The sequence below is a fragment of the Hyaena hyaena genome, unplaced genomic scaffold, assembly GCF_003009895.1.
Source record: "Hyaena hyaena isolate Hyena2069 unplaced genomic scaffold, ASM300989v1 scaffold_298, whole genome shotgun sequence".
Classification (NCBI taxonomy): Eukaryota; Metazoa; Chordata; class Mammalia; order Carnivora; family Hyaenidae; genus Hyaena; species Hyaena hyaena.
Window position 1 is genome coordinate 96,076 of NW_024080927.1, and position 24,954 is coordinate 121,029.

The following is a 24,954-nucleotide window of genomic DNA, read 5'->3' on the forward strand; positions in this document are numbered from 1 at the left end:
ATGGAGGAGGGCACTTGTGGGGATGAGCACTGGGTGTTATGTGGAAACTAATTTGACAATAAACTATTTGTAAAAGAAAATAAAAATAAAAATAAAATCAAGAACAAAAAAAAAAAAAAAAGAAATCACCCATAATGGTGTTCTAATTTATTTCAAGTATTCAGATATTTTAGGTATTGATAACTGTATTCTGGTCCTTTCCAAATGATAAAAGGCCTTCCTTTTATTATTTATTTATTTATTTATCTATTTATTTATTATTATAAACACTGCATACCTATACTCTTAAAGCTTATAAACATCAGTCTTTAGAGTGGATGCCTTACAAATAATCTTTAGTTATTTAAAAAAAAAAAAAAGCCAAAACTCTTTTGGAGTCTTGATTCTAAGCCCTTTGCCATGTGTGGTAGAAAATAACCATACCCCTCCCATTGCTCCTGACTTTGGGCTTAGTTAGGCACATGACATACTTTGGGCAATAGGTTAGCAGATGTGATATAAATAGGTATTTGAAAAGTGTTTGCACAAGCAAACCTGCCCTTTTCTATCTTGGATCAGATGTAAAATATGGTAAAATGTTCTGGCTAGTCTGCTGGTATACAAAGGATGAGATACATGCAGAGCAGAGCTGAACCAGATGGGCCAAACCTACATTGGTGAAACCATAGCAGGGTGACTGAGCCCAGCTGAAATCAGCAGAGCTGCCCAGCCAAGCTCACTCAGATCATCTACCACCCAGCTACTCCCCCCCCACCCTATCAATTGATGTGTGACTCATAACAGATGATTGTTGTTTTAAGCCATTAAGTTTCAGAATTGTTTGCTTTGCAGGGAGAACTGATCTAGACATAAGGCAGTAAGAAATACACTTCCCTTACATCTAGTATTGCCAGCAAAGAATTCTCCTCTTTGTCCCTTGTACCTGCAGTTTGGACTACTCTTAGGTCTACTCTACCTGCCCCTTTCAGGGGAAATTTCTTTACAATTACCCTCCTCCTCTGCACCCAGATCTCATCGAATCTTGTTGTTTTGCTATTCTATAACTACAGTCATTGTAATTCAGATAAGCAGAACTGTAACAAGCAAGACCATTACTAAGGAATGTCAGAGCAGGTTACCAGCTATCTTTTTTGTATGACAGAGTGAGACGTTGCCTGAGAAAAAATAATGCTGAGGAAAGAGAGCATTAAGAACTCAATACTGGTGCAATAACAATGCCCATAATCATAGTTGTTGGGAGAGTACAGAAAATAGAAGGTAAATGTAATTTTTTTCACAAGTAACATTTTCTTTAAATGTAATTTTTTCCAAAGAATGACATAATAAACATCTTTATTCTTACTTTATTTTCTTAAAACTTGTTTTCTAGTAAAACAAACAAATATTTCCTAAAGTCCCTTTTGATAGCTACCTGCAATATCATTCCTTTCTCTTCTCAGATATAATCACTATTATGAGTTTGATGTGAATTAATCCTCTCAGGACTTGCTATTTTTGTGAGCATAATATTTTGTACAACTTTGTATCAGCCAAAAAGTTATCTTCTTTTGTGGTCCTCAAGTACTCATACATAGGTCCAAGAAAGAGAGGAGATAAAAGCAAAAATTTAAAGAGCTAGTTTTAGGGAAAAAATATATTTACGACATTGGGATAATGTGTGATACAAAGAGGGGAAAGGGACTCTCTCCACTTTAACAAAGCGGCATTAGTGTAACGCCATACAGGGCCAAGGTAAAATGATAAGACATCAAAGAGAGACAGTAATACTGCCAAAAGCGTACCATCAGCAGCATTCAGCTGCAGTGGAATGTGGCAATGAAAGCTGTTGATAGAGAACACAAAAGTTTGCTTGAGTGGATGTCAACTATTTCATCAGTACTGTGGTCAGAGGCAGCATCAACCATTTTAGAATAGGAGCTCTGGGTATGATCATTAGCACTCTCAGTAAGAGTCATGGTACTTGAAGAAAGGTAGTGAAAGCCACCAAGTCAGTGAAGGCTGAAATTCTCTAGAAATTTTCAAGAGATCCAACTGAGCCGAAGTTGGATGCTTAACCAACTGAGCCATCAGATGCCCCATGGGACAAGTTGGTATATTTTAAATATGGACTGTGGATTGGAAAATAGCATTTTGTTTGTATTAAAATATTTTCTTGATAATTGTACTATGGTTATTTAAGAGAATGTCCTTGTTCTTAGGAAGTATAACTGAAATGTTTAGGGGTAAAGGAACATGATGGCTGCAGTTTACTCTCAAATAGTTGAGACAATAATAAAGCAAATGGGGCAAACCATAACAATTAGTAAAGCTGGTTAAAGGGTATACAGAAATCTTCTGAAATAGTCTTGCAACCTTTTTAAAGTTTAAAATTATAAGTTGTTTTAAAAAAAAGAGAGAGAGAGATCCAGAGGTTAGGGAAGAGTAGGAGCTAACCTGAGAAATTCTGTTTATTACCGTTAATATTACATAATTCACAATGTCTACTGAAGTATTAACAATAAATATAACTGCCGGGGGAAAGAGTTCTTGCTTTGGTATGAGACCCTAGCAGGCTGTACCCTAGAAATAGGGATATAAATTATACTCAGTCAGCTCAAAGGCCAGAAAACCTGAAGTCTGGGTCTCAGATGGCTAAAACCCTCAAATTCTAGTAGGAGTAAGAGAAAATCCTTCCTGATAGAAAATAACATCACCTTAGGCTTCAAATTATTGCTACAAATAAATTTTCAAATATAATGGTTAGCAATCAGTGATAATGAAGCAAAACTCCTATTTCTGGCCATGACAGAATAACTGGTTTGGGAATATCCCTCCTTCCACTGTAAGTAAATGTAAAACTGGACAAAACAGATAAAGCAACTGCTTTCAGGGAGTAGATATGAGGTAGTCTAAGAATATAATCTCTGAGATAAGGGAAACCATAAGGTGAATGCCATGATTCTCAGCCCTCTTCCTGGGTAAAATTTCCCAACAAAAGCACAGAGCACTGACGTGCAAGCAGAGTATGGTGGTCCTACTGAACCGAGATTCAAGAGATCAGATTTTGGAGCAGCTAAAATCACTGAAATAGCAGGGCTGGGCATGGTTTTGAGAGAAGGGAGACAGACAGAGAAAGACCCTTAGAATTTCCTGAGGAACCTTTGTAAGTCTGTGGCTAAGAGCTTGGTAAAACACAAATTGCTAGGCTCCACCTATACAGTTTCTGATTCAGCTGTGTATATCTATCAAGTTCCCAGGTGATACTGATACTCCTGATCCAAGACCACACTTCGAAAATCACTCTTATTGAGCAAAAGACAATATGAATGAAAAATAAAATACATCCGTATCTATCAAACCTTTCTCACTCATTCTGAGTCACCAAAGCATTAAAATATCTGAGGATATAAGAACATATAATTACCATTATGTAAAGACTAACAACTTCTGCATCTAAAACTAACATTACACTGTATGTTAACGAATTGGAATTTAAGTGAAAACTACCAAAAAAAGGTCAACAACTTCTGTGGTAAATTAAACTTAAGGCTTTGATGGCCTACCTGTAGATCTTTCACATTCGGAAAAGGAATCCCGATTGTTACCACAGCACGGGCATTGTCATCTGAGAAATCCAGACCCTCACTCACTTTACCACGACAAACTGCTATCAAGAGGGCTCCATCTTAAGCAATAAAAAAATAAATATTTGAAAAGTACACCTAAAATTCCTCAAAACTGCTTATTCTTGTCATTTGAAAAGATCTAAGTAAACATAGCAATTAAAAAAATCAAAATAAAAACTATGATGAGATAAAGTTTTAAAAGGGCATTTCTACGTAATATGGTACCAAACAAATTTACAAACTGTGTATCTCCCAGATAATTTGCACAGAAAAACCACATCAGAGTAGAATTAACTTGCGGATGTACTGAGAAATTTTATGCACCAACTGTTTTATCTTTAAAAGAGTAAAACTGCAATCATTACTTTTACCACCAGACTGTAAAGTCCTCGGAATGATTTAAACAACTCTAGTTTGTACTATATATTATATTGAATCAATATTATATTGGAAAGCATTTAAAACATACACAGAACACTCCTTGTATAATCTCATCATACTGACAATATTGACAATTACGTTACAGTATCTTTAAGATAGTGGGTTCATAAATTATTACTACTAGCCCTTACTGTCAAACTTTCTATGGATATTCTCTAAACCTGAAATTGAGACTTCAGCTGTGCTTTGAAAACTCAAATTTGCCTTATGTGATAGAATGTAAGCATAAAGTATATTATTTGTATCAAAATGTAGGGCTCATTTTGCTACTAAGGTAGATATTTATGCATACTCCATCCATCCTCTTTCACAAAACATTTTAGGTAGTGTGGGGAAGACTATACTAAATGTCTTCCTAACCCGAATATATGCTGTTTCTTAAAGTTCAACTGGCATCTCCAATTAAAATATTCATAGGAGAACATCTCCAAATAAAAGAATTTCTTCAATTTATTTTCTTTTCACCCAGATTATAACTTTTCTCTTAAGTGCAATTCATTTAAAAGGTAACATAAATAAAATTCTGACAGCATCAACTTCTTACTTTATGATAAAAAATATTTTTTCATTGACCATCAAATAATTTCCAAATACCTTTCTCTCCTTTGTACTTGATTGCATCATAGTATATCTGTAGTAATTCATCAAAATCAATTTTTTCTACTGCTGGTGGTTCTACAATGACTGTCTTCACCAACTCTAGACTATGCCATAAACCAGTGGAGAGCCAACGTTCTTTGAACTTTTCTAATAACTGGAAAGGAAAAAGAAAAAAAATAAACTTTTTGTGTGTCCATCTAAACAAACTTACCTTGGTCTATTGAAAGAAAATGTGACTACAATGTGACTGTGGGAAGTGAATTACTAACCTGTGTTTTACTTTTCTCATCTATAAAATGAGAAAAACAATAATATGCCATAAAGTTGTTATTGGGTTAAATTCATGAACTGATTTAGAAAGGTTTGAATGATGCCTTGAACACTGTACGAACTCCGTAATAGTTAACTGCTACTGCTGCTGTTACCATTTCTATTACTACTAACATTATTTCTGCTGCTGCTGCTACTTCTATGATTGCTATCTTGGGGTTTCAAAAATAGGAAAATGACTTCTGGCAAAGTTGATAAATTTTAAGTTATCTCTTTAAAATTATTTTTGAATGTTCATTTTTGAGAGAGAGCAAGAGAGCGAGCACAAGTTGGGGAAGGGCAGAGAAAGGGAGACAGAATCTAAAGCAGGCTCCAGGCTCTGAGCTGTCAGTACAAAGCCTGATGTGGGACTTGAGCTCACGAACTGTGAGATGATCACCTGAGCAGAAGTCAGATGCTTAACTGACTGAGCCACCAAGGCGCCCCTTAACTTACCTCTTTAAGCCTAAAGTGAAATTCCTTAATTTCCTCAACTAAAGATTCTTAAAGATCATTTTACCTAGTCCATAGGCAGCTAAGCTGTTTAAAACTGTATTCATCATTAATAAACTGAATTAAGTAAAAATATAAATAGAGACTCAGGTAGCTAACAAGTAGAAAATATGCAAGCACAAAAGAACATTTATTAAAAAAAATAATTATGTGCAAGACTACAAAAGAACTTTCAACAAATTTCAGAGAGCCTTTATCAGATTAACCACATATTCTGGGGCGCCTGGGTGGCTCAGTTTGTTTAGTATCTGACTCTTAATTTCAGCTCAGGTTGTGATCTCAGAGTTTGTGAGATGAAGCCCCAACTCGGGCTCTGCACTGATAGCGTGGGGCCTGCTTAGGATTCTCTCTCTCTCTGCCCTTCCCCATTCATGTGCTCATGCACAAGCATGCACACTGTCTCTCAAAATAAATAAATAAAGATTTTAAAAAACATTAACCCCATATTCTAACAACAATATAACTTTAGACTAATAGACAATACAAAATTAGTAGGGTAAAAAAAACCCAACAAACTCAACACTAAGGACTATATTCTTAACACATGGGTTATATGTCAATTATATCTCAATAAAACTAGAAAAAAACATGGTTAAAAAAGAAAAACACAATAAAATTAATGATATCTTTAGGTATGAATAAGAAAAGGACCCACAAGGGGCGCCTGAGTGGCTCAGTCGGTTAAGCTCAGGTCACAATCTCACAGTCTGTGGGTTCGAGCCCCACATCAGGCTCTGTGCTGCAGGCTCGGAGCCTGAAGCCTGTTTCAAATTCTGTCTCCCTCTCTCTCTGCCCCTCCCCGACTTGCTCTCTGCCTCTGTCTCTCAAAAATAATAAATAAACATTTAAAAAAAAAAAAAAAGGACCCACAATTCAAAAGATGGGTTTCAATAAAGATAATACTGAGAAATATACTTGTAGCTTAAGATGTACTTATTTTAACAACCTGAAACTCAATGAAGCACCCTTTTAAAGAAACTAGAAAATTGGGGCCCCTTGGGTGGTTCAGTCAGTTGAGCCTCTGACTCTGGCTCAACTCTTAATCTTGAAGTTTGTGAGTTCAATCCCTACTTGGGCTCTCTGCTGTCAGTGCAGAGCTCTCTTTGGATCCTCTGTCCCCCTCTCTTTATGCCCCTCACAGCTTGCATTCTCTCTCTCTCAAAAATAAACATTAAAAAAAGAAATAGAAAAATAGAAAAAGAAAAACAAACAATAAATACAAAGAAAGTAGAAGTTAACAATAACCATAAGAGCTGAAACAAAAAGCCAAAAGCCAATATTAGGTTTATTATCAATTAAATTGACCTGTTTTACCCACTTGTTCTATGCAAAAAGTTCTATGCGATGTGGACCAGTTATTATAGGCAATAGGACATTACCCCAAATTCTCTAGAGAACAGAAACTAATTTTTGTAAGATGACTTATTTCCTCAGAACGTCACCCTTACCTGTTTTCAGAAGTAAACTTAATAAGATCATAAGACAAAACTGTTATCACTGCTATAGTGTAAATGTTTCAGTCCCCACAAAATTCATATGTTGAACTCTTTATCTTCAAATATGATGGTATTGTGAAGTGGGCACTTTGTGGGGTGATTAAGTCATGAGGGTAGAGCTTTCATGAATGACATGAGTGTTCTTAAAAAAGGGATCCCACAGAACTCACTGCTCTTTCCATCATTTGAGACACATCCAGAAGGCCCTGGCTACCAACCAGGAAGAGGGCTGTCCTCTAACCTGATTTTGGACTTCTAGCCTCCAGAGATGTGAGAAATAAATTTTTGTTGTTTATAAACTACCAAGTCTGCAGTATTTTGTTGTAACAACTGGAACTAAGAAAATCACTAATTGGTAAAATACCTCATTGTGTATTATATAATGATCAGGGTACCCTGATTAATAAAAAAAAGTTCTCTACTAACACCATGTGATTTAGGTTAAAAAAAAAAAAAAAGCAGGGCTATCATTAATCTAAAAGTCTTTTATGAGTGCCTCAAGGATTGGCTATTAAAATCTGCTTTTTGTATATACACTGTTTCTGAATCAGTCTCTCATCAGTGTTAGGAACTATTAAACCTTGTGATAGTATTCAGAGCTACAGTGTCTATGGGAGAGTCAAACTAAGTCCTCAACTGAGAAGAGTATTATAAAGTTGATAATGTTCAGAATAATATATTAATTTCTTTACATTTTCTATTGAATAACCAGTTTAAAAGAGGACATAAATATCTCAAGAATGTAAAACTGGATAAAATGCGTTGTGAATTTGCGTAATTATTGATACTTAATGGAATTTAATCCAACAATATACTGTTTTCTGTCATCTGAAAACACAGCTAGCATTTCATCTCTGATTCCTTGATCTTGAGATAATAACTGCCAATACATTATGTTTTTAACATTCAAGATCTGAGGAATACCTCTTACTTTACTTGAGGCAGATCACCAAATTGGTAATTCCAAAATATATTCCATAAAATCTATTTAAGAAGGCAATTTGAAAAATAACAAAGAAATTAGTTCAATGTACATTTACCTCCAAAGAAATTCCCATTATATAGAAAAGAGCTTAGAACATCAAAGAGTCACATACAATTTAGAAAACATCTAACAAAAGTTTAAAAAATTTCAAAGCAGATACAATATAAGCAAAATTTCAAAATTTGTTATAATGAATGAAGAAAAAACCCTACTGATTTTTTGGATTCTAAAAATTTCAAAAATTAATGGACAATGAAGATGGACACAGATTTGTAAATAAATCATGAATATTATAATTAAAAAGTATAATATGCACTATCAATCATTTCAGGAAACTTCTGTGGCAAATACAAAACAGTCTACGTTAATCAGTCTTTAAAAAAATTATTTGCAAAATATGTCTGTTAAAGTTTGTTGATATATCTGAAGGAATTTTTTTGTTCTAAAGCCCTTTAATTCTAATAAATTTTAAAAACTGAATTGTCAGTATATAATATTTACATATAAGATTATAATTTCAGAGAATAGGAGAAAACAAAAATGGAAAAGGTGGGACACATAAGAAAGGCTATTTTTTTCTAGGTTTGCATTAGAGTTGAAAAGCTTTACTGGAAATGCAAATTTTATAACTAGAATTAGAATTAGAAATTGCCTAGGGCTGCCAAAAGGAAAATGTTTGGGGAGAAATGGAGAGTGATTACTAATGGGCATGGAGTAACAAAAATGTTCAAATACAGTGGTGGATTACTTGCAGAACTTTGTGAATCAGATGAAAACCACTGAATTTACACTTTAAATGGAGTGAGCTGTCTGGAAATTATATCACAATAAAGATGTTATACTGAAAAATTGATAAATGGACACAGAACTTTCACACCACTATGGTGAAAAAGGACAAAAGCCTGTGTCAATTGATTAAGGCAAACAAAAGGGGAAAATAGGTAAAAGAAGGCACAAAATAAGGTGTAGAAAATAAGTCCAAATGTGCCCAGAATCCAAGCAAACATAAATGAATTTAACTTATTTATTAAAACTGAGATACTCAGATGGTTTGGAAAAAAGAGAGACAGAGAGGGAAAGAGGGAAGTGGGAAGAGAAAAAGAAAAAAATCATCCATACGTTGTTTATCAATAGAAGCATTTAAAATTAAACCACATAGAAATCTTTTTTTTTTTTTTAATGTTTATTTATTTTTGAGAGAGAGACACAGTGTGAATGGGGGAGGGACAGAGAGAGGAAGACAAAGAATCCAAAGCAGGCTCCAGGCTCTGAGTTATAAGCACAGAGCCTGATGCAGGGCTCAAACCCACGAGATGTGAGATCATGACCTGAGCCGAAGTTGGCTCCTCAACCGACTGAGCCACCCAGGCGCCCCTAAACCACATAGAAATCTTGAAAATGAAGATCAGGAAGAAGAAATGCAATGTAAATCTCAAAAGAAATCAGGTAAATTACCATCATAAAAACGGACTTCAATGCAAAATGTTTTCTAATAAATAGATACACATTCCACATACTTAAAAAGTGCATCCACTAAAAGATGTAACAGTCATGATTCTTTTTTTTTAAGTTTACATATTTATTTTGAGAGAGACAGAGAGAGCGTGAGCAGGGGAGGGGCAGAAAGAGAAGGAAACAGAGAGAATCCCAAGTAGGCTCTGCGCTACCAACACAGAGCCTGACTCAGGGCTCTAATCCACAAAACCATGAGATCATGATCTGAGCTGAAACTGTGTGTCAGATGCCTAACCAACTGAGCCACCCAGGTGCGGCAGTCATGAATCTTTATGCACTTAAAACATAGTTTCAAAATACAGAAAAGAAGAGCTAATAAGAAATACAAGGATAGACTGATCAACTGCCTAAATACTACAGAGGATTTCAACATACCTCCCTTATAAAGCTATCTATAGATGAGTTAGACAAAATTAGTAGGGATACAGAAGATTGAAATTTTTAGGAATCATCAACCTTGCTCTAATATATGTAAAGAACTAAATGGAAAGTAATGATTCTTTTCAAACATGGAACAATACATGTAAAGTTACAAAGAACACAGCAACAAATTTTTAAAATCTGGAATCATACAGATTCACTGGAAATGAATACTAACAGAAAGGTCTTCTATACCAAAACAAAATAAAATTTATTGACATAAAATAAGAAAAAAATTTCCATACAATTTCTAGGTTCAAGAGGGAAGCAAAATGGAAAAAAATATTAAAACATTTTAGCTATCCCAAGTCTTTTCCATATAAATTTTAAAATCAGCTTCTCAATTTCTACAAAAATGTCAATAGCAGCATTATTTAAAAAGCAAAACATAAAAACAAAAAGACTAGAAATAACCAAAAATACTGATTAAAGGTAATATATAAATTATTTCATATTCATCCAATGGATTATAATAAGCAATAAAAATAACTTCTACCGTGGATTAGTGAAAAAAGGCAAATGGCAGAAAATTATATACAATACCAATCCATTTTTTAAAGCTCAATAAAAAGCAAAATTAAGTAACATTGTTTAGGAATACATATGAAATGTGGAATATTTATGAATGTGGTAAAACCATTTTTAAAAAATGAATGATAGTCACAAACTTCAGGACAATTATTAACTCTATGGGGGTACGCAATGGGATGGGATTGAGAAGGGGCATCCACATAGCTTCCAATGTAATATTTAGTTCTTAAGTCAAGTTTTGATATTTTCATTTTATTAATATACTTTGTAACTCATCTATATTACATGTATTCATGTAAATATGAAATATATAACATCTGTGAAAATCAAGTAAGATATTTATCTTTTACATGTTGTTAGTAATACCAGGGAGTGGGGATGGAGGATAAAAATAAGGAAGTAAGCAATAAACATATTTAGCTTCCACAATGTGGCAGAAACACAAAAAAAATTCTAAGTATAAAGAGGCAACCTCATAGAAAAGGTACCTACCTTCATGGCAGTTACATTTCAGTGACAGAATATCATATTCCTAAAGATGCAGAATCAATATGGCTTGAAACTACAAAATTTGTATCTAGAGGTTGCTCCTTTATATGCTATATTCATATGTCCAACACCCTAGTCAAATTCACCAGTTAGACCTCAACAGCACCTGAAGTGTCTCATACAAGACCAAATTTATAACATTCTAATACTGGTTATTTCAATAAAGGTTATCACCATTCACTGAGTTGCCTTTGTTAGAACACCACTCAGTGATTCCATCCTTCCCTATCGTCCTCTCCTCTCCTTCCTTTTCTTTTCCTCCTCCCCTCTCTTTGTCATTGCCTGTATACAATATATTACAAACCCTCTGAAGTTGTCTTCTTCTCTCTCTATATCTAAAACCATCACCCCAGTCCAAGCTATTCAAATCTCTGGAAAAACTACTCCAATAATCTCCTAACTGGATTTCCTATCTCTTATCTATCACTCTTAGGTTGTGATAGATAAGAAACGTCAGCCAGAGAATATTTTCAAAACACAAATTTTATCATGTCATCCACTCACACCTCCACGTTGAAAATTATCAGTAAAGTATGTATTAACAAACTCTCCCTGTCCTCATGGAAACATCGATTCAACAACAATACCTGACCAGTTACTTTTGTTAGAAATCTGTAAAACAGTTAAGAGACTCTTGCTCCTTGATGACTGTGAAACCACCTGCAAACATGAGGGTAGAAAACTTTGTGGTCATGACTTGCCTTAGCCCCTCACCCCAGCTCAGCATGGTGTGAGTCAGGGAAAACTTCCAACACCTGGCTTTTCCCTAATGAGGGAAAGAAAAACTGAAATATACATCCAACATACAGACTATTTGGGGGCTACCCAGGGGACTGGTTTCTGTCTTGCCTAAATCTAAGCACTGACAGGAAACGGTGCTGGGTTGGGGGCCACTGAGCACAAAGGCTAAAGTTTAGGCTAGCATGTACTCACTCACCATAGTCTCTCCCTACTGGCTCAAGTCTTAATTAAGGGGAGAAAACCTCCTTCTCCCAGTTTCTCCAGGGGAAGGAAATGGTTCAATGTTCCATTTTTTCAGGAAGCTACCTGATGGACTAGTGGTTTCTGTGTCACATGTCTCAGAGCACTTACAAGACCCAGCATACTCTAGATGACAGGGGACCACAGAGAACAAAAGAGAGCTAGGAAGCTTGATGCCACTCCAGAAGACTAGCAGTATAGCACACAGACCAATACAGCTTGGTGGTCTCTACTCTGGATGGGGAGAAGAGTGGACTATGTATACCTTCCAATTTGGGGCAGGAAGGCATGCTGTCTCAGGGGCTGGTTTCTGACTTGCCTGACTCAGAGAGCTGATGGGACCTGACATACTCTAAAGGCCTGGGGCTGCTGAAAACAAGAGACCTGGGTGGCTTACAGCACTTCACAGAACCTCTAGTATCACAGACAAAAACCGGAGGGAAGAAGAAATTATGAGTTCTCGGGGAAAAATGGGAAAAATCCCTCTAATTAGGGATCTATACATAGGAAAGGTTTGGGAAGTCCCCAGAGTCTATAGCTACAAAGCCAGCCCATAAAAGATTTCTTTTTTTCAAATGGGTATATATAAAAGAACAAAATAAATCCCAGGAATCAACCATAAAGAAATGGAAATTATAAATTACCTGGCAAAGAATTCAAAATAACCATTTTAAAGATGCTAAATAAGCTCAGGAAAATGATATATAAACAAAATGAGAATTTTAAGAACCAAACAGAAATTTTGGAGCTGAAGAATACAGTAACTGAAAAATTCACTAAAGAGATTCAATAGCAGACTTGATCAATCAAAATAAAGAATCAGTGAACCTGAAGACACGTCATTTAAAATTATGCAGCTGGAGAAGTAAAAAGGAATGAAAAAGAGTGAATAAAGCCGAGGGTATTTATAGGACACCATTAAGCAAACAAATTCTCTCTCTAAAATAAATAAACACTAAAATGAAATTTAAAAAAGAAAGTCAGACTGGGGCGCCTGGGTGGCTTAGTCGGTTAAGTGTCCGACTTAGGTCATGATCTCGCGGTTCGTGGGTTCGAGCCCCGCGTCGGGCTCTGTGCTGACTGCCAGCTCAGAGCCTGGAGCCTGTTTTAGTCTGTGATTCCCTCTCTCTCTGACCCTCCCCCTGCTCACGCTGTCTCTCTCTCTCTCCAAGAAATAAATAAAACATTAAAAAAATAAATAAATAAAAAAGAAAGTCAGAGACAGAGAATTTGGAAAACAGCAAAAGCAAAACAAAAACTCCTGTAAAACTATGAGTGGATTTCTCAGTAGAATTATATACATGAAATGCTGAAAGAAAAAAAAAAAAACTACCAACAAAGGACAAAATACCCAGTAAAACATGAAGGTGAGATAAAGACTTCCCCAGAATAACAAAAACTGAGGGAGTCTGTTTCATGGTCCCTAGACTTGCCTTATAAGACATGTTAAAGAGAGGCCTTCAAGTTGAAATAAAGATGCTAGACAGTGGGCCACCTGGGTGGGTCAGTCAGTTAAGCATCTGACCCGGCTCAGGTCATAATCTCATGGTTTGTGGGTTCGAGCCCCGCAATGGGCTCTGTGCTGACAGAGCCTGAAGCCTGCTTCAGATTCTGTGTTTCCCTTTCTCTCTACCCCTCCCCTGCTTTCTCTCTCTCTCTCTCTGCCCTTTTCCCACTCATGCTGTCTCTGTCTCTCTCAAAAATACACTTAAAAAAAAGAATAAACATAATCAAAGGGTGAAAGACTTATATACTGAAAACTATAAAACACTAATGAAAGAAATTACAGAAACATAAATAAATAAATGAAAAAACATACCATGTTCATGGACTGGAAGACTTAATTTTGTTAACAATTTATAATATATTATAAATGTACTTAATGACACAGAATTGTATACTTTAAAAACGGTTAAACAGCAAGGGCACCTGGGTGGCTCAGTCGGTTAAGCATCTGACTCTTGATTTCAGCTCAGGTCACGGTATCATGGCTCCTGAGTTTGAGCCCTGGTTGGGATTCTCTCTCCCCCCCTCTCTCTGCTCCTACCCCACTTATGCATGTGTGTGCGTGCTCTCTCTCAAAATAAGTAAACTTTTTTAAAAAAAATGGTTAAACAGCAAATTTTATGTTATATACTTTTCACCATTTTAAAAACTGAAAAAAAAAAAAAACACATACACAAAAACAAATACTACATAGGACTGTAAATGGATAAATCAGTAACGTGTATCAACAAAGATAAACACAAATCTATAAAACTTATAGAGGGATGCTTGGGTGGCTCAGTGGGTTAAGCATCTGACTCTTGGTTTTGGCTCAGGTTGTGATCTCGCTGTTTAGGAGATCGAGCCCAGTGCTGGGCTCTGTGTTGACAGCCTGCTTGGTAGTCTCCCTCTCTGTCCCTTACCCACTCATGTGTGTGCTTTCTCTCTCAAAATAAACTTTAAAAGACAACACAAATTACACATAGGTAACATATGAATGATTTCATTCATATGAAGTTCAAAACCAATATATTATTTAGGCACGTACATAGACACACATATATATATGCTATTTTTAAAAATGTAAAACTATTATTCCTTGAGATGGAAGGATATGTTTGTGAAGGGGTACGTGTGTTCCTCTAAGGTCAAGAGTAACATTCTATTTCTTAAGTTGGTGGTGGATATGCCAATGTCAATTTTATTATTTAAAATGTGCATGCTTGTTTTATACACTTCATATGAAGGCAAAGGCCCATCCAAGGATTATATAGGGAAGTGTAATTTATTGAACTCACTGTTGTATTTCTGAGTGGACTGTAAGTTTATAGTTTCTTAAATACTCTCATCAGCGTAACATCATACTCATTCCCTCGTCAATCAATAAACTAAAGAAACTCTTTACATTAATCAATTAAATAAACTCTGAATAAACTGTTTATAACGTGAGTTGAGATTTCACCTTTTTGAAAATTATACTGTAAAGAAAGAAAAGTGAACAAATTATAAATATATTTAAAATTTTAAATGAAATATAAGATTGGATATGACAGGAAAAGGGGGAAAAGGTTCATAGATGACCCTGATTTAGGATCAGTCTAAGTACAGATTGCAGTAGCATTCACTCATAAAAGCAATATTGGAGAAGGACCAAGATTGGGAGGAAAGATCACAACTTTGTTGCCTTTGAGATACTCATATTGATATGTTTATCTGTCAATTCAATATATGGGTGTGCATGATGCTGTGATTTATAATTAGGAATATATATTTTGGTTTGTACCTCTGTTCCTGACACACAGCTCCTAAAACCCTTAGAACTTCCTAAGCAGTAAGAACTGTAGGGGTATCTTTTGTTCCAGTTCCTGAAATAGCTCCAGAGCCAAAAGGTGAAATTATGTATTCATAGCAAGCCTCTTCAACCACACCTGAGTATACGTTAATTAGATGACTTCTGGACAGCCCCCAGGTAACCTAAGGATGGCAGCTGGTTGCCAGGGGCGGGAGGGGAGGGTGAGGAGGACCAACCATTTGATCAGAGGGTTGGCACTTTTGGCCTCTACCTCCAACTTCTAGGGAGGGGAGAGGGGCTAGAGGATGAATCAGTTGATAGCAGCCAATGATTTAATCGACCATGCCTATGTAATAAAGCCTGCATTAAACCCAAAAGGATGGAGTTCAGAGAGCTTCTAGGTTGGTGAATGCATCCACATGCTGCAGGGTAGTATACTCCAGATCCATGTGAACAGAAGCTCCTGTATTCAGGACCTTTCTAGACCTCACCTCATATGCCTCTTCATCTGTATCCTTTATATTCTTTATAATAAACTGGTAACCATAAGCCAATGTTTCTCTGAGTTCTATAAACCACTCCAACAAATTAATCGAACCTGAGGAGGGAGTGGTGGGTACCTCCAGTTTATAGCCAGTCAGTCAGAAACACAAGTTAACAATCTGGACCTAAGAGATTGGTGTCGGAGTGGGGACAATCTTGTGGAATTGAACCCTTAACCTAGGGAATCTGATGCTCTGTCTCTAGGCAGCAAGTGTCAGAATTAAGTTAAGTTGCCTCTAGATAGTGTCAGAATTAAGTTAAACTATATAGGACAGCCACACACCTGGTGTCAGAAGTGAAAGTATATTATAGCAAATTACTGAGAGGAGGCATACAAGAAGTGAGTTTTCTCCTTCGAATGTGGTAGAGGAGAGGTGAGAATTGGATGTGAAATCAGGAAACCAAGACAACAGATGTAACTAAAAGAATGAACACAGATGTGACTGACTAGCAGTAAAGTACAAATAAAGAAAAAAGCCCAGCAAGAAAACCTCCCTCCCAATCACACTGCACATCCAATTCATCAGCAAATCCTACCAGCACTACCTTCAAATCATATCTAGACTCCAAACACTGCTACCACAGCGTTCCAAGCCACCGTCTATCATATAAGGTATTACAGTAGACTCCTACACAGTCACCCTGCTTCTTCCTAAGCTCCCTACAGTCCATTTTCTGTATAGCAGCCAGTGTTATCCATTTAAAATTAAGTCTAAAGTCTCCAATGGCTTCCTATTGCATTTAGAATAAAACCTAGATCCTTACTGAGGCATGATTTTACTATAACTACTTCTCGTCCTGCTACTCATCTCACCTCACTCCAACTCTACTTTAGCCATCTGGTTGATCAAACCACTTTCTACTTCAAAGTTCCTTCTATCTAAACATTTTTCCCTGATCACAATGGCTTGCTTTCTCTCCTCCTTTTAGGCCTTTACTCTATGTCACCTCTGACAGGCCTTCTAGAATCATCCACTTAAAATTCTCAACCACCTTTCTCTACTCCCCCAGGAGACTCATGTTCCCCTTTTCGGATTCTTTTTTCTACATAGCATTTATCATTACCTGTACTAGTCCACTCAGGCTACTATAAGAAAATACCACATAATCATTTTGCAATAGACAGGTGGAATCAAATCATCACATTGATGGGATGTCAACAATTTACACAGGTTGTATCAACAACATCTCAATAAAGCTGGAAAAAAATACCACAGACAGGGTGGCTTAAACAGAAACTTGATTCTCAGAGTTCTGGATACTGGGAGTTCAATTTCAAGGTGCTGGCTGACATAGTTTCTGGTGAGGCTCTCTTCTAGGCTTGCAGACAGACATCTCACTGAGTCATCACATCACTTTTTCTCTGCGCACATTGCAGAGAAGAGAGCAAGATTTCTGGTATCTATTCTTATAAGGACACTAATACTACTGGATCAGAGCTCCACCCTTATGACCTCATTTAACCTTAATTACTTCCTTAGAGACCCCATCTCCAAATACAGGAGTTAGGGCTTCATTCAATATATGAATTTGGGGGTTGAAGGGAGGACACAAACATCCAGTCCATGACACCATCCAATATATTAGTTTATCTTTCCTATGTGTACGGTTTATTTTCTGTCTTTCACCCCTGGAATATAACCTCTATAAGGACAATGATTTTTGTTTGTTTTGCTCAGTTGATAGTCCAGTACCTAGAACAGTATCTGACAAACAGAAAGTACTCAGTAAGTATTTGCTGACTGAATTTAATAAATGAATGAAAAAAGAAAGGTCCAAAATAATAGAAGGTCAAAGAGGGATATAAGAAGGGGGAAAAAACCCTGTGCAATCCAGTGCCAACGCTCTTAATAAAGGAAGAATATTCAAGTGATTTGTCAGATGTTGATAAAGAAGAAGGGGAAAAGGGTGATATATGTCAATTAAAAGACATGAGCTCAGAGACTAGAACTTTTGTTGATGAGTTTTTCTCTTTCTCTTTATCTCTCTCTCCCCCACATCCCTCTCTTTCTCTCTCCCTCCTCCTTTCCTTCCCTTCCCTCCTTCAGAAAAAATGGAGAGGTACAGGTTTAGAAAAAGCAATGAAAAGTAAGTAGGATATCAAACCTGAGTTACTACAGAGGAAACATAGTCACAAACTGAAAGGGTTAAGGAAGAAATGACATGTCCTCTGGGTAAATACAGATTTTAGTTTAGGTAAGGAATAGCACAAGGAACATGAAAAAGAGGGAATTTGATAATTGTGAGACAACATTTTCACAGAACATAATGTGTTTATTTTAATCTCTTCAGTGGAGGTTTTAAAAAAAAGTATCTTAAAAGCCTTCTGTTAAAGATTATACAGTGGCTACGTGCACATGAAGTAGCTCTATAGCAAAAACATACTGATTATTTTGATGAAAATGGTCTATAGCAAATTTTCAGTTTTAGGTAACAGAATATTTAGATATACAGCTTTTCCATTCTCACTGCAGGTGACACTCAAATTATACATTTACACGTCTTGATTACTCCCTACCCCTTGCCAGAAAAATCATACAGATAACTAAAGACATACATTGCTCAGTTGAGTTTTAAATTCTCTTAAGTATCCCAACTAGGCATCTAAAAATCAAATAACTGGGGCGCCTGGGTGGCTCAGTTGGTTAAGCGTCCGACTTCGGCTCAGGTCATGATCTCACGGTTTGTGGGTTCGAGCCCCGTGTCGGGCTCTGTGCTGACAGCTAGCTCAGAGCCTAAGTATCCCAACTAGGCATCTAAAAATCAAATAACTGGGGCGCCTGGGTGGCTCAGTTGGTTAAGCGTCCGACTTCGGCTCAGGTCATGATCTCACGGTTTGTGGGTTCGAGCCCCGTGTCGGGCTCTGTGCTGACAGCTAGCTCAGAGCCTGGAGCCTGCTTCAGATACTGTATCTCCCTCTCTCTCTGACCCTCCCCTACTCACTCACTCTCTCTCTCTCAGAAATAAATAAAACATTTTAAAAAAAAAAATAAAAATCAAATAACTTGAGGAAAGAACACTGACACAGAGCCATCTCTGTTAGAAAATAGTTTACTTAGCTTATAAAGAGTAAATACTATTGACATACAGACAGACTAGCTCATATATAATAATATACAGATGATTTAACCTATTAACTGAAGTTCACATCACTTGGACTTAGTAACCTCGCTTTTTTTTTTTAAGTCAGATTTCACAAATTAAAAGACACTTTGAAATGTTTATGCTTTAGATGGATATTGTTATTTTACTTTTTCAAGCTTCTTAAATCGTATCTCACTAGGGAGGCAATAAGTTAGAATGCAACCTAGTGGGGAAATTCTGCATTTGCTCAATGTCTATAGCTTTTACACAGTTCCAGATGTCCATACATTAATAATGCTCTAACTCAAAGCCTCTTTTTGAAACTTTAGAAAGTGCAAATTGCATTAAGACCTCTTTGCCCTCATTAATGGTATTGTTACAATCCCAGTCCTCTGGAAAATGTTTTTTGGCATGTGTTTAACTTTATAATATTGCCATTTACTCACTTTAATAGCCAGTACTCAAGTCTTAATGCTTTTAATAGGCCTGCCTAAACAGACTACCATCTTTTGTCATCTTTTTCACATAATTTATTTCATTGGTAAAGCCTGTCATATTTTCCATTTGAGAGGGATTCTTCACTATTCATTTCATGAGGTACTAATATTAAAGAAACATTTACTTTCTTTTACTCAGTCTATATGTGCCTATCTATAGATGGCACATGTTAGAAATAAAGTACCATTCCTTTAAAATTTTTTAAGTTTTTTTGAGAGAGAGAGAGAGAAAAAAAAAGAACCATGTGCGAGTGAGCAGGGGAGGGGCAGCAGAGAGAGAGGGATAGAAAGAATCCCAAGTAGGCTCCGTGCTGTCAGTGTAGTGGCCAATGTGGGGCTTGATCTCAAACTGTGAGATCATGACCTGAGAGGAAATCCAGAATCTGGATGCTTAACCAACTAAACCATCCAGGCACCCCTAGTTCCTTTTAAATAGAAATAAAAAAGGAAAATAAGGTAATAGTGTTTTCTACAACTTTTATAGTAAAAATGGGCATATCCTTAATATTTGCTGTATTCAAAATGTGAGAAAACCAAAAATAAAAATTCCTATTGAACTCTAGCTATTTGGTGATATCTGACTTAGCATCTTCACCTCAAGAGACTGGGTTATATTTCAGGTTCAAATTTTCAGCAAATATAGAAGCAGTCATAAAGCATAAGGAAGAATATGGAGAAATACCATCCCGAGTGAAAGTAAGATCTGTTGTAGCTGCTGGCTATCTAAATGGAAATGAAAGGTCCTACAGTCCTCTCTGACAAGGAGCATTCCCTCTCATAAATTTGTTTAAGGACTCTGAAAATGTTAGAGCTGCACTCCTGATACTGAAGTAGTCATTTATTGATACATTCTGATAAAAGTATACAATATTTACAACGTAAAAGATTTCCAATAAAATGAAATTGTAGAAATAACTCCTACATATCCTCACAACAATCTACTTGGTTGAAATTTCTTGAAATGAAAACAATGGTTATTTATGCATGGAACAAATTATTAGTCCTCTAAAACATGAATTCTGAACTTCTGCTGACTGGCCAGCATAGTTAGTTAATCAGTGTCTGAAATAACCATACAGTTAAAATGTATAAATATGACCAGTTTTGCTACTTCAGAGTCAAGAAGTATTGGGTTAGTAAATTTGGCTGAAGTAGGAATGAATATATCTATTCATCTATATGTTTCATTTCTTACCTGACAAAATTAATTGCAGGCAAAAAAAAAAAAAATGTGACTTGCGTTCTATCCTCTGTTAAAAGGCTAATAATTAAACTACAATGCAGTGTCTACACCTGTACTACTAGAATCTCGGTAGAATGCAGGCTGAGAGAAGAAAATGAGTAAGAAGCAATCACTACAAAGTTTCCTAAAAGTTACTACTTTCAGGTACTGTCAACCTGAATTTATTGTAAACCTATTGCTGTACATCCTGAAGATCAAATGTTCTGGAAAAAAAAAATACTACTTCACAATCTAGTGGAGAAGCACCAGGTACCCCCACATCAATGTTTAAAATGTAATGTAGTAAGTGCTATTATAGATTAGATGTATGAGGCTAGGCCAAAGAGTGACAAACTCTGCCTGAGGGTTAAGGATGGATTAATATAGTTTAGGATTAATAATCTTTGAGCTAGATATAGAGCATAACATTTCTGGATAATAATAAAGTCAGAGAGTGGATTTCAAACAGACACAAAACTATGAACATGACTGATGCATAACAAATTACTCACAAACTTAGTGACTTAAAACGATACCCACATTTTACTGATTTTAAGTTTATTTATTTATTTTGAGAGAGAGAGAGGGAGAGAGTGAACATGCACTTGGGGGTAGGGGCAGAAAGAGAGGGAGAGAATCCCAAGCAGGCTCCACACCATCAGCACAGAGCCTGATGCGGGGCTCGAACTCAGAAACTGTTGAGATCATGGCCTGAGCCAAAGTCAGAGGCTTAACCAACTGAGGTCCCCCCAGGCGTCCACAATTTTTTAAATTGTGGTAAAATATCCATAAAATTTGCCATTTTAACCATTTATAAGTGTACAGTTCAGTGGTGTTATTCACATTATTGTACAATGAATCTCCAAAGTGCTACTTACCTTGCAAAACTGAAATTATACCCCTTAAACAACAACTTTCTCCCCTTTCCCCAGTCCCTGGCAACTACTCTTCTACTTGTCTCTATGAATTTGCCTACTCTTGGTACCTCATATAAAGGGAACCATACAGTATTTGTCTTCTTGTGACTGCCTTGTTTTACTCAGCATAATGTCTTCCAGTTTCATTCATGTTATGGCATAAAAACACCATTATTTATTATCTGTAGATCAGAAGCCCAGTCATAACACAACTAGATTCTTGCTTAGGGTCACATAAACTCAAATTAAGGTGGCTGTCAGGACTGTAGTTCTCATCTGAAACTGGGTTTTCTTCCAAGGTCACTGGTTGCTGCCAGAATTCATTTCCTACTGGCTTTAAGACTATTACTCCCTTTTTTTTTTTTTTTTTTTTTGCTATCTATGGGCTGTTATGTCTCTCAGCAGCTAGAGGCCACCTGCAGTACCTTACCACATACTCCACCCCTCCCACTAGTCAGTTTACAACAAAGATGTTTGCTTTCTTCCAGGCTAGATCATGTATCTCTGACTTCCTTTTCTGCACCAGCAGTAGAAAATTCTGCTTCTAAAGGGCTTTGCATGATTAGATTAGGACCATCTAGATAATCTCCCTATCTTAATGTCTACTGACTTAAACATTTTTTTTTAATGTTTATTCATTTTTGAGAGAGAGAAAGAGAGAGAGAGAGAGAATGAGTGGGGGGGGGAGGAGGAGAAAGAATGGGAGACATAGAATCTGAAGCAGGCTCCAGGCTCTGAGTTATCACCACAGAGCCTGATGTAAGACTCAAACTCATGAACCATAAAGTCATGACCTGAGCCAAAGTTGGACGCTTAACTGATTGAGCCACCCAGGGGCCCCAAAGTCTACTGATTTCATATGCAAAATCCCTTCAGAGTAGTACCTAGATTTCATTGAATAAACAAGAGGAGTGTGTACACTAGGAGCCTGGAATCTTAATGGGCTATTTCAGGATTTTGCAAACCACATATATGCAAGTATGAAAATGCATGGCGGCGTAAGGTACTCATAATAATACAATGTAACTATAAAAAGGTATATATAGAATAGAGAAGTGGAGGAGTAGGCTGAAAACCAAGACTTCTAGGTAATGCAAGGGATTTTTAGGCATAATCTTTCAGAAAACGGAATCACTAAAGATTTTTAACTCTTGAGATATATATACATGTATATATTGGTCCAATAGACCCATTTTTCATTTTTGAACATATCTATTTGTAAAGATAATCAATTTCAAAATAAAATTTGATCAATATTTTTTCTAGAAGACTTCCAAATTACCAAGAGAAAGTTTACTTTAAAAAAAAAAAAAAAAAGAATAAAACCCACTGGAGCTTGCAATCACCATGGGGATTAACTGGATTCTTTTATAATTCTAAGATATATTATGGGATCTCACTGATATTATTTTTTCCACATCTTGAAACATTCAGCCATTTCATTATCTTCTACACTATTCCAACACTACTCATGAATTTTTCCTAGTAATGCTAAAGAAAACTAAAATAATAAGAAAATTTGAATAATGATGACATCATGTAGGACAGTACAATAATAAAATAAACTACTATTCTTTTTTCTTATTGTGTTGTTCAAAGTATTGCATCACCTTTTCAGAAAATATAAACGAGAATTCAGGGCACCTCAATTTGTAATATTTGTAATCCATTTTTAGCTTTCAATGAATAGTGTGGAGAACTAAAAATTTTTCATTTTCTGCCAATAATGGCAAAAAGAAGTTAATTAACAAAGGAAGATGTTTAATAATTACTAGATGAGTAAGAAGACGAAGAGACAGCAACACTCCAACTCTAGTGACAATGATGAAATTGGGTGGTGTTAAGTAAAATAAATCTCTCTGAGTCTTCAGAAAACAATATCCTAGGTAAAAGTTCTCAAAATCAAGAACTGATGTGTGATCAATATATAAAGACAAGAAGGAACCATGGTGGGGCCCCTGGCTGGCTCAGTAAGTAGAGCATGCGACTCTTGATCTTGGGGTTGTGAGTTTGAGCACCATGCTTGATGGAGAGCTCACTGAAAATGAAGGAGCCACGGTGATTTCATCAAGTTGATTATTCAGCAGGAAGGACTTCATCATACAATATTTTGTGACAACACTGACCATTCCTTCCCATCTCATTGTGGCTAAAAAGCAATGTGGCATTACTCTGATTATTTATTTATTATATTTGTACACCAAAATTTACTTAAAACAGAAATTTTATATCTAAACTCTTGTTAAAGTTCCCAATAATTTAACAATTCCTTTATTCTTCTATAAATTATTCCTACAATGACTTAAAAAATATATAACATCAAAAGAGAGCACATCCAGAAAAATGTGGCCTATAAAACCAAGAAGCCTCCTTCCCCTGTGTACAATCTGCAGAAGGAAAAAACAGATAAATATATGGAGTTGATCTTGTTCATACTGAATATTAACTATACTGGACATAACTACATACATTGAATTGTATTACATATAGCTATAATAAAGCTCTCTTTGCTCCCACACTTTGTAAACCCCCTCCCCCCCCCAAAAAAAAGTTACGTCTACTTTTCATGGTGTACTGAGGGTTAAACAAGATAGTAACATGATCAGTGTGGAGAAAAAAACTGATGGAGAAAAGAACGGAGGAAGAAAGATCACTTAACAATAATTTAGTTTAGAGATGGGGATCAAACTAACATACTGACAGTAGTATTTCTATAGTATATTTGCAAAAGACACATCTGATAAAGGACTATTATCCAAAATATACAAAGAACTCCTGAAACTCAACAATAAGAAAACAACCCAGTTAAAAAATGGGCCAAAGGCTGGAACAGTCATTTCAATGAAGAAAATATACAGATGGCCAATAAGCATATGAAAAGATGCTTCACATCTTATGACACCAGAGAACTGCAAATCAAACAAGATACTACTACACACCTATTTATGGACAAAATCCAAATGATAACAAGGACATAGTGTGAATAGGAAATGGTACTGCTGTTTAAAAAGACAATCTGGCTGGAGCCGTGCCAGAGGAAGTGCAGCCCCGAACCATTGCCCAGCCTCCTGACCCGTGGGCTGTGGGCACTGAGGGGGGCTGGACAGTAGGAAAAAAAAAAATAAAAAGACAATCTGGCAGTTATTTAAAAAGGTAAACATAATCTTACCACACAATCTGGCAATTGTATTCCTTGGTATTTACCCAAATGAGCTGAAAACTTATGTCCACACAAAAACCTGCATACAGATGTTCGTAGCAGCTTCCTTCATAATTGCCAAAACATGGAAGGACTAAGATGTCTTTCAAGAAGTAAATGGATACATCCAGACAATGAATAGTATTGAATGCAAAAAAAAAAAAAAAAAAAAAAGAGCTATCAAGGCATCAATAGACATGGAGGGAACTTAAATGTATATTAGTAAATGAAATAAGCTAATCTGAAAGGCTATATACTGTATGATTTCAA

At 36.1% G+C, this 24,954-nt stretch overlaps 1 protein-coding gene across 1 annotated transcript in view; it reads right to left on the bottom strand.

Moving 5' to 3' along the window:
- The window catches only part of BRIP1 (BRCA1 interacting protein C-terminal helicase 1), a 176,347-nt gene that overhangs the window by 58,457 nt on the left and 92,936 nt on the right, over positions 1–24,954 (bottom strand). The window contains 2 exon segments of the mRNA XM_039247334.1: positions 3,543–3,664; positions 4,641–4,800. Of these exon segments, the coding sequence (XP_039103265.1) occupies positions 3,543–3,664; positions 4,641–4,800 (282 nt within the window).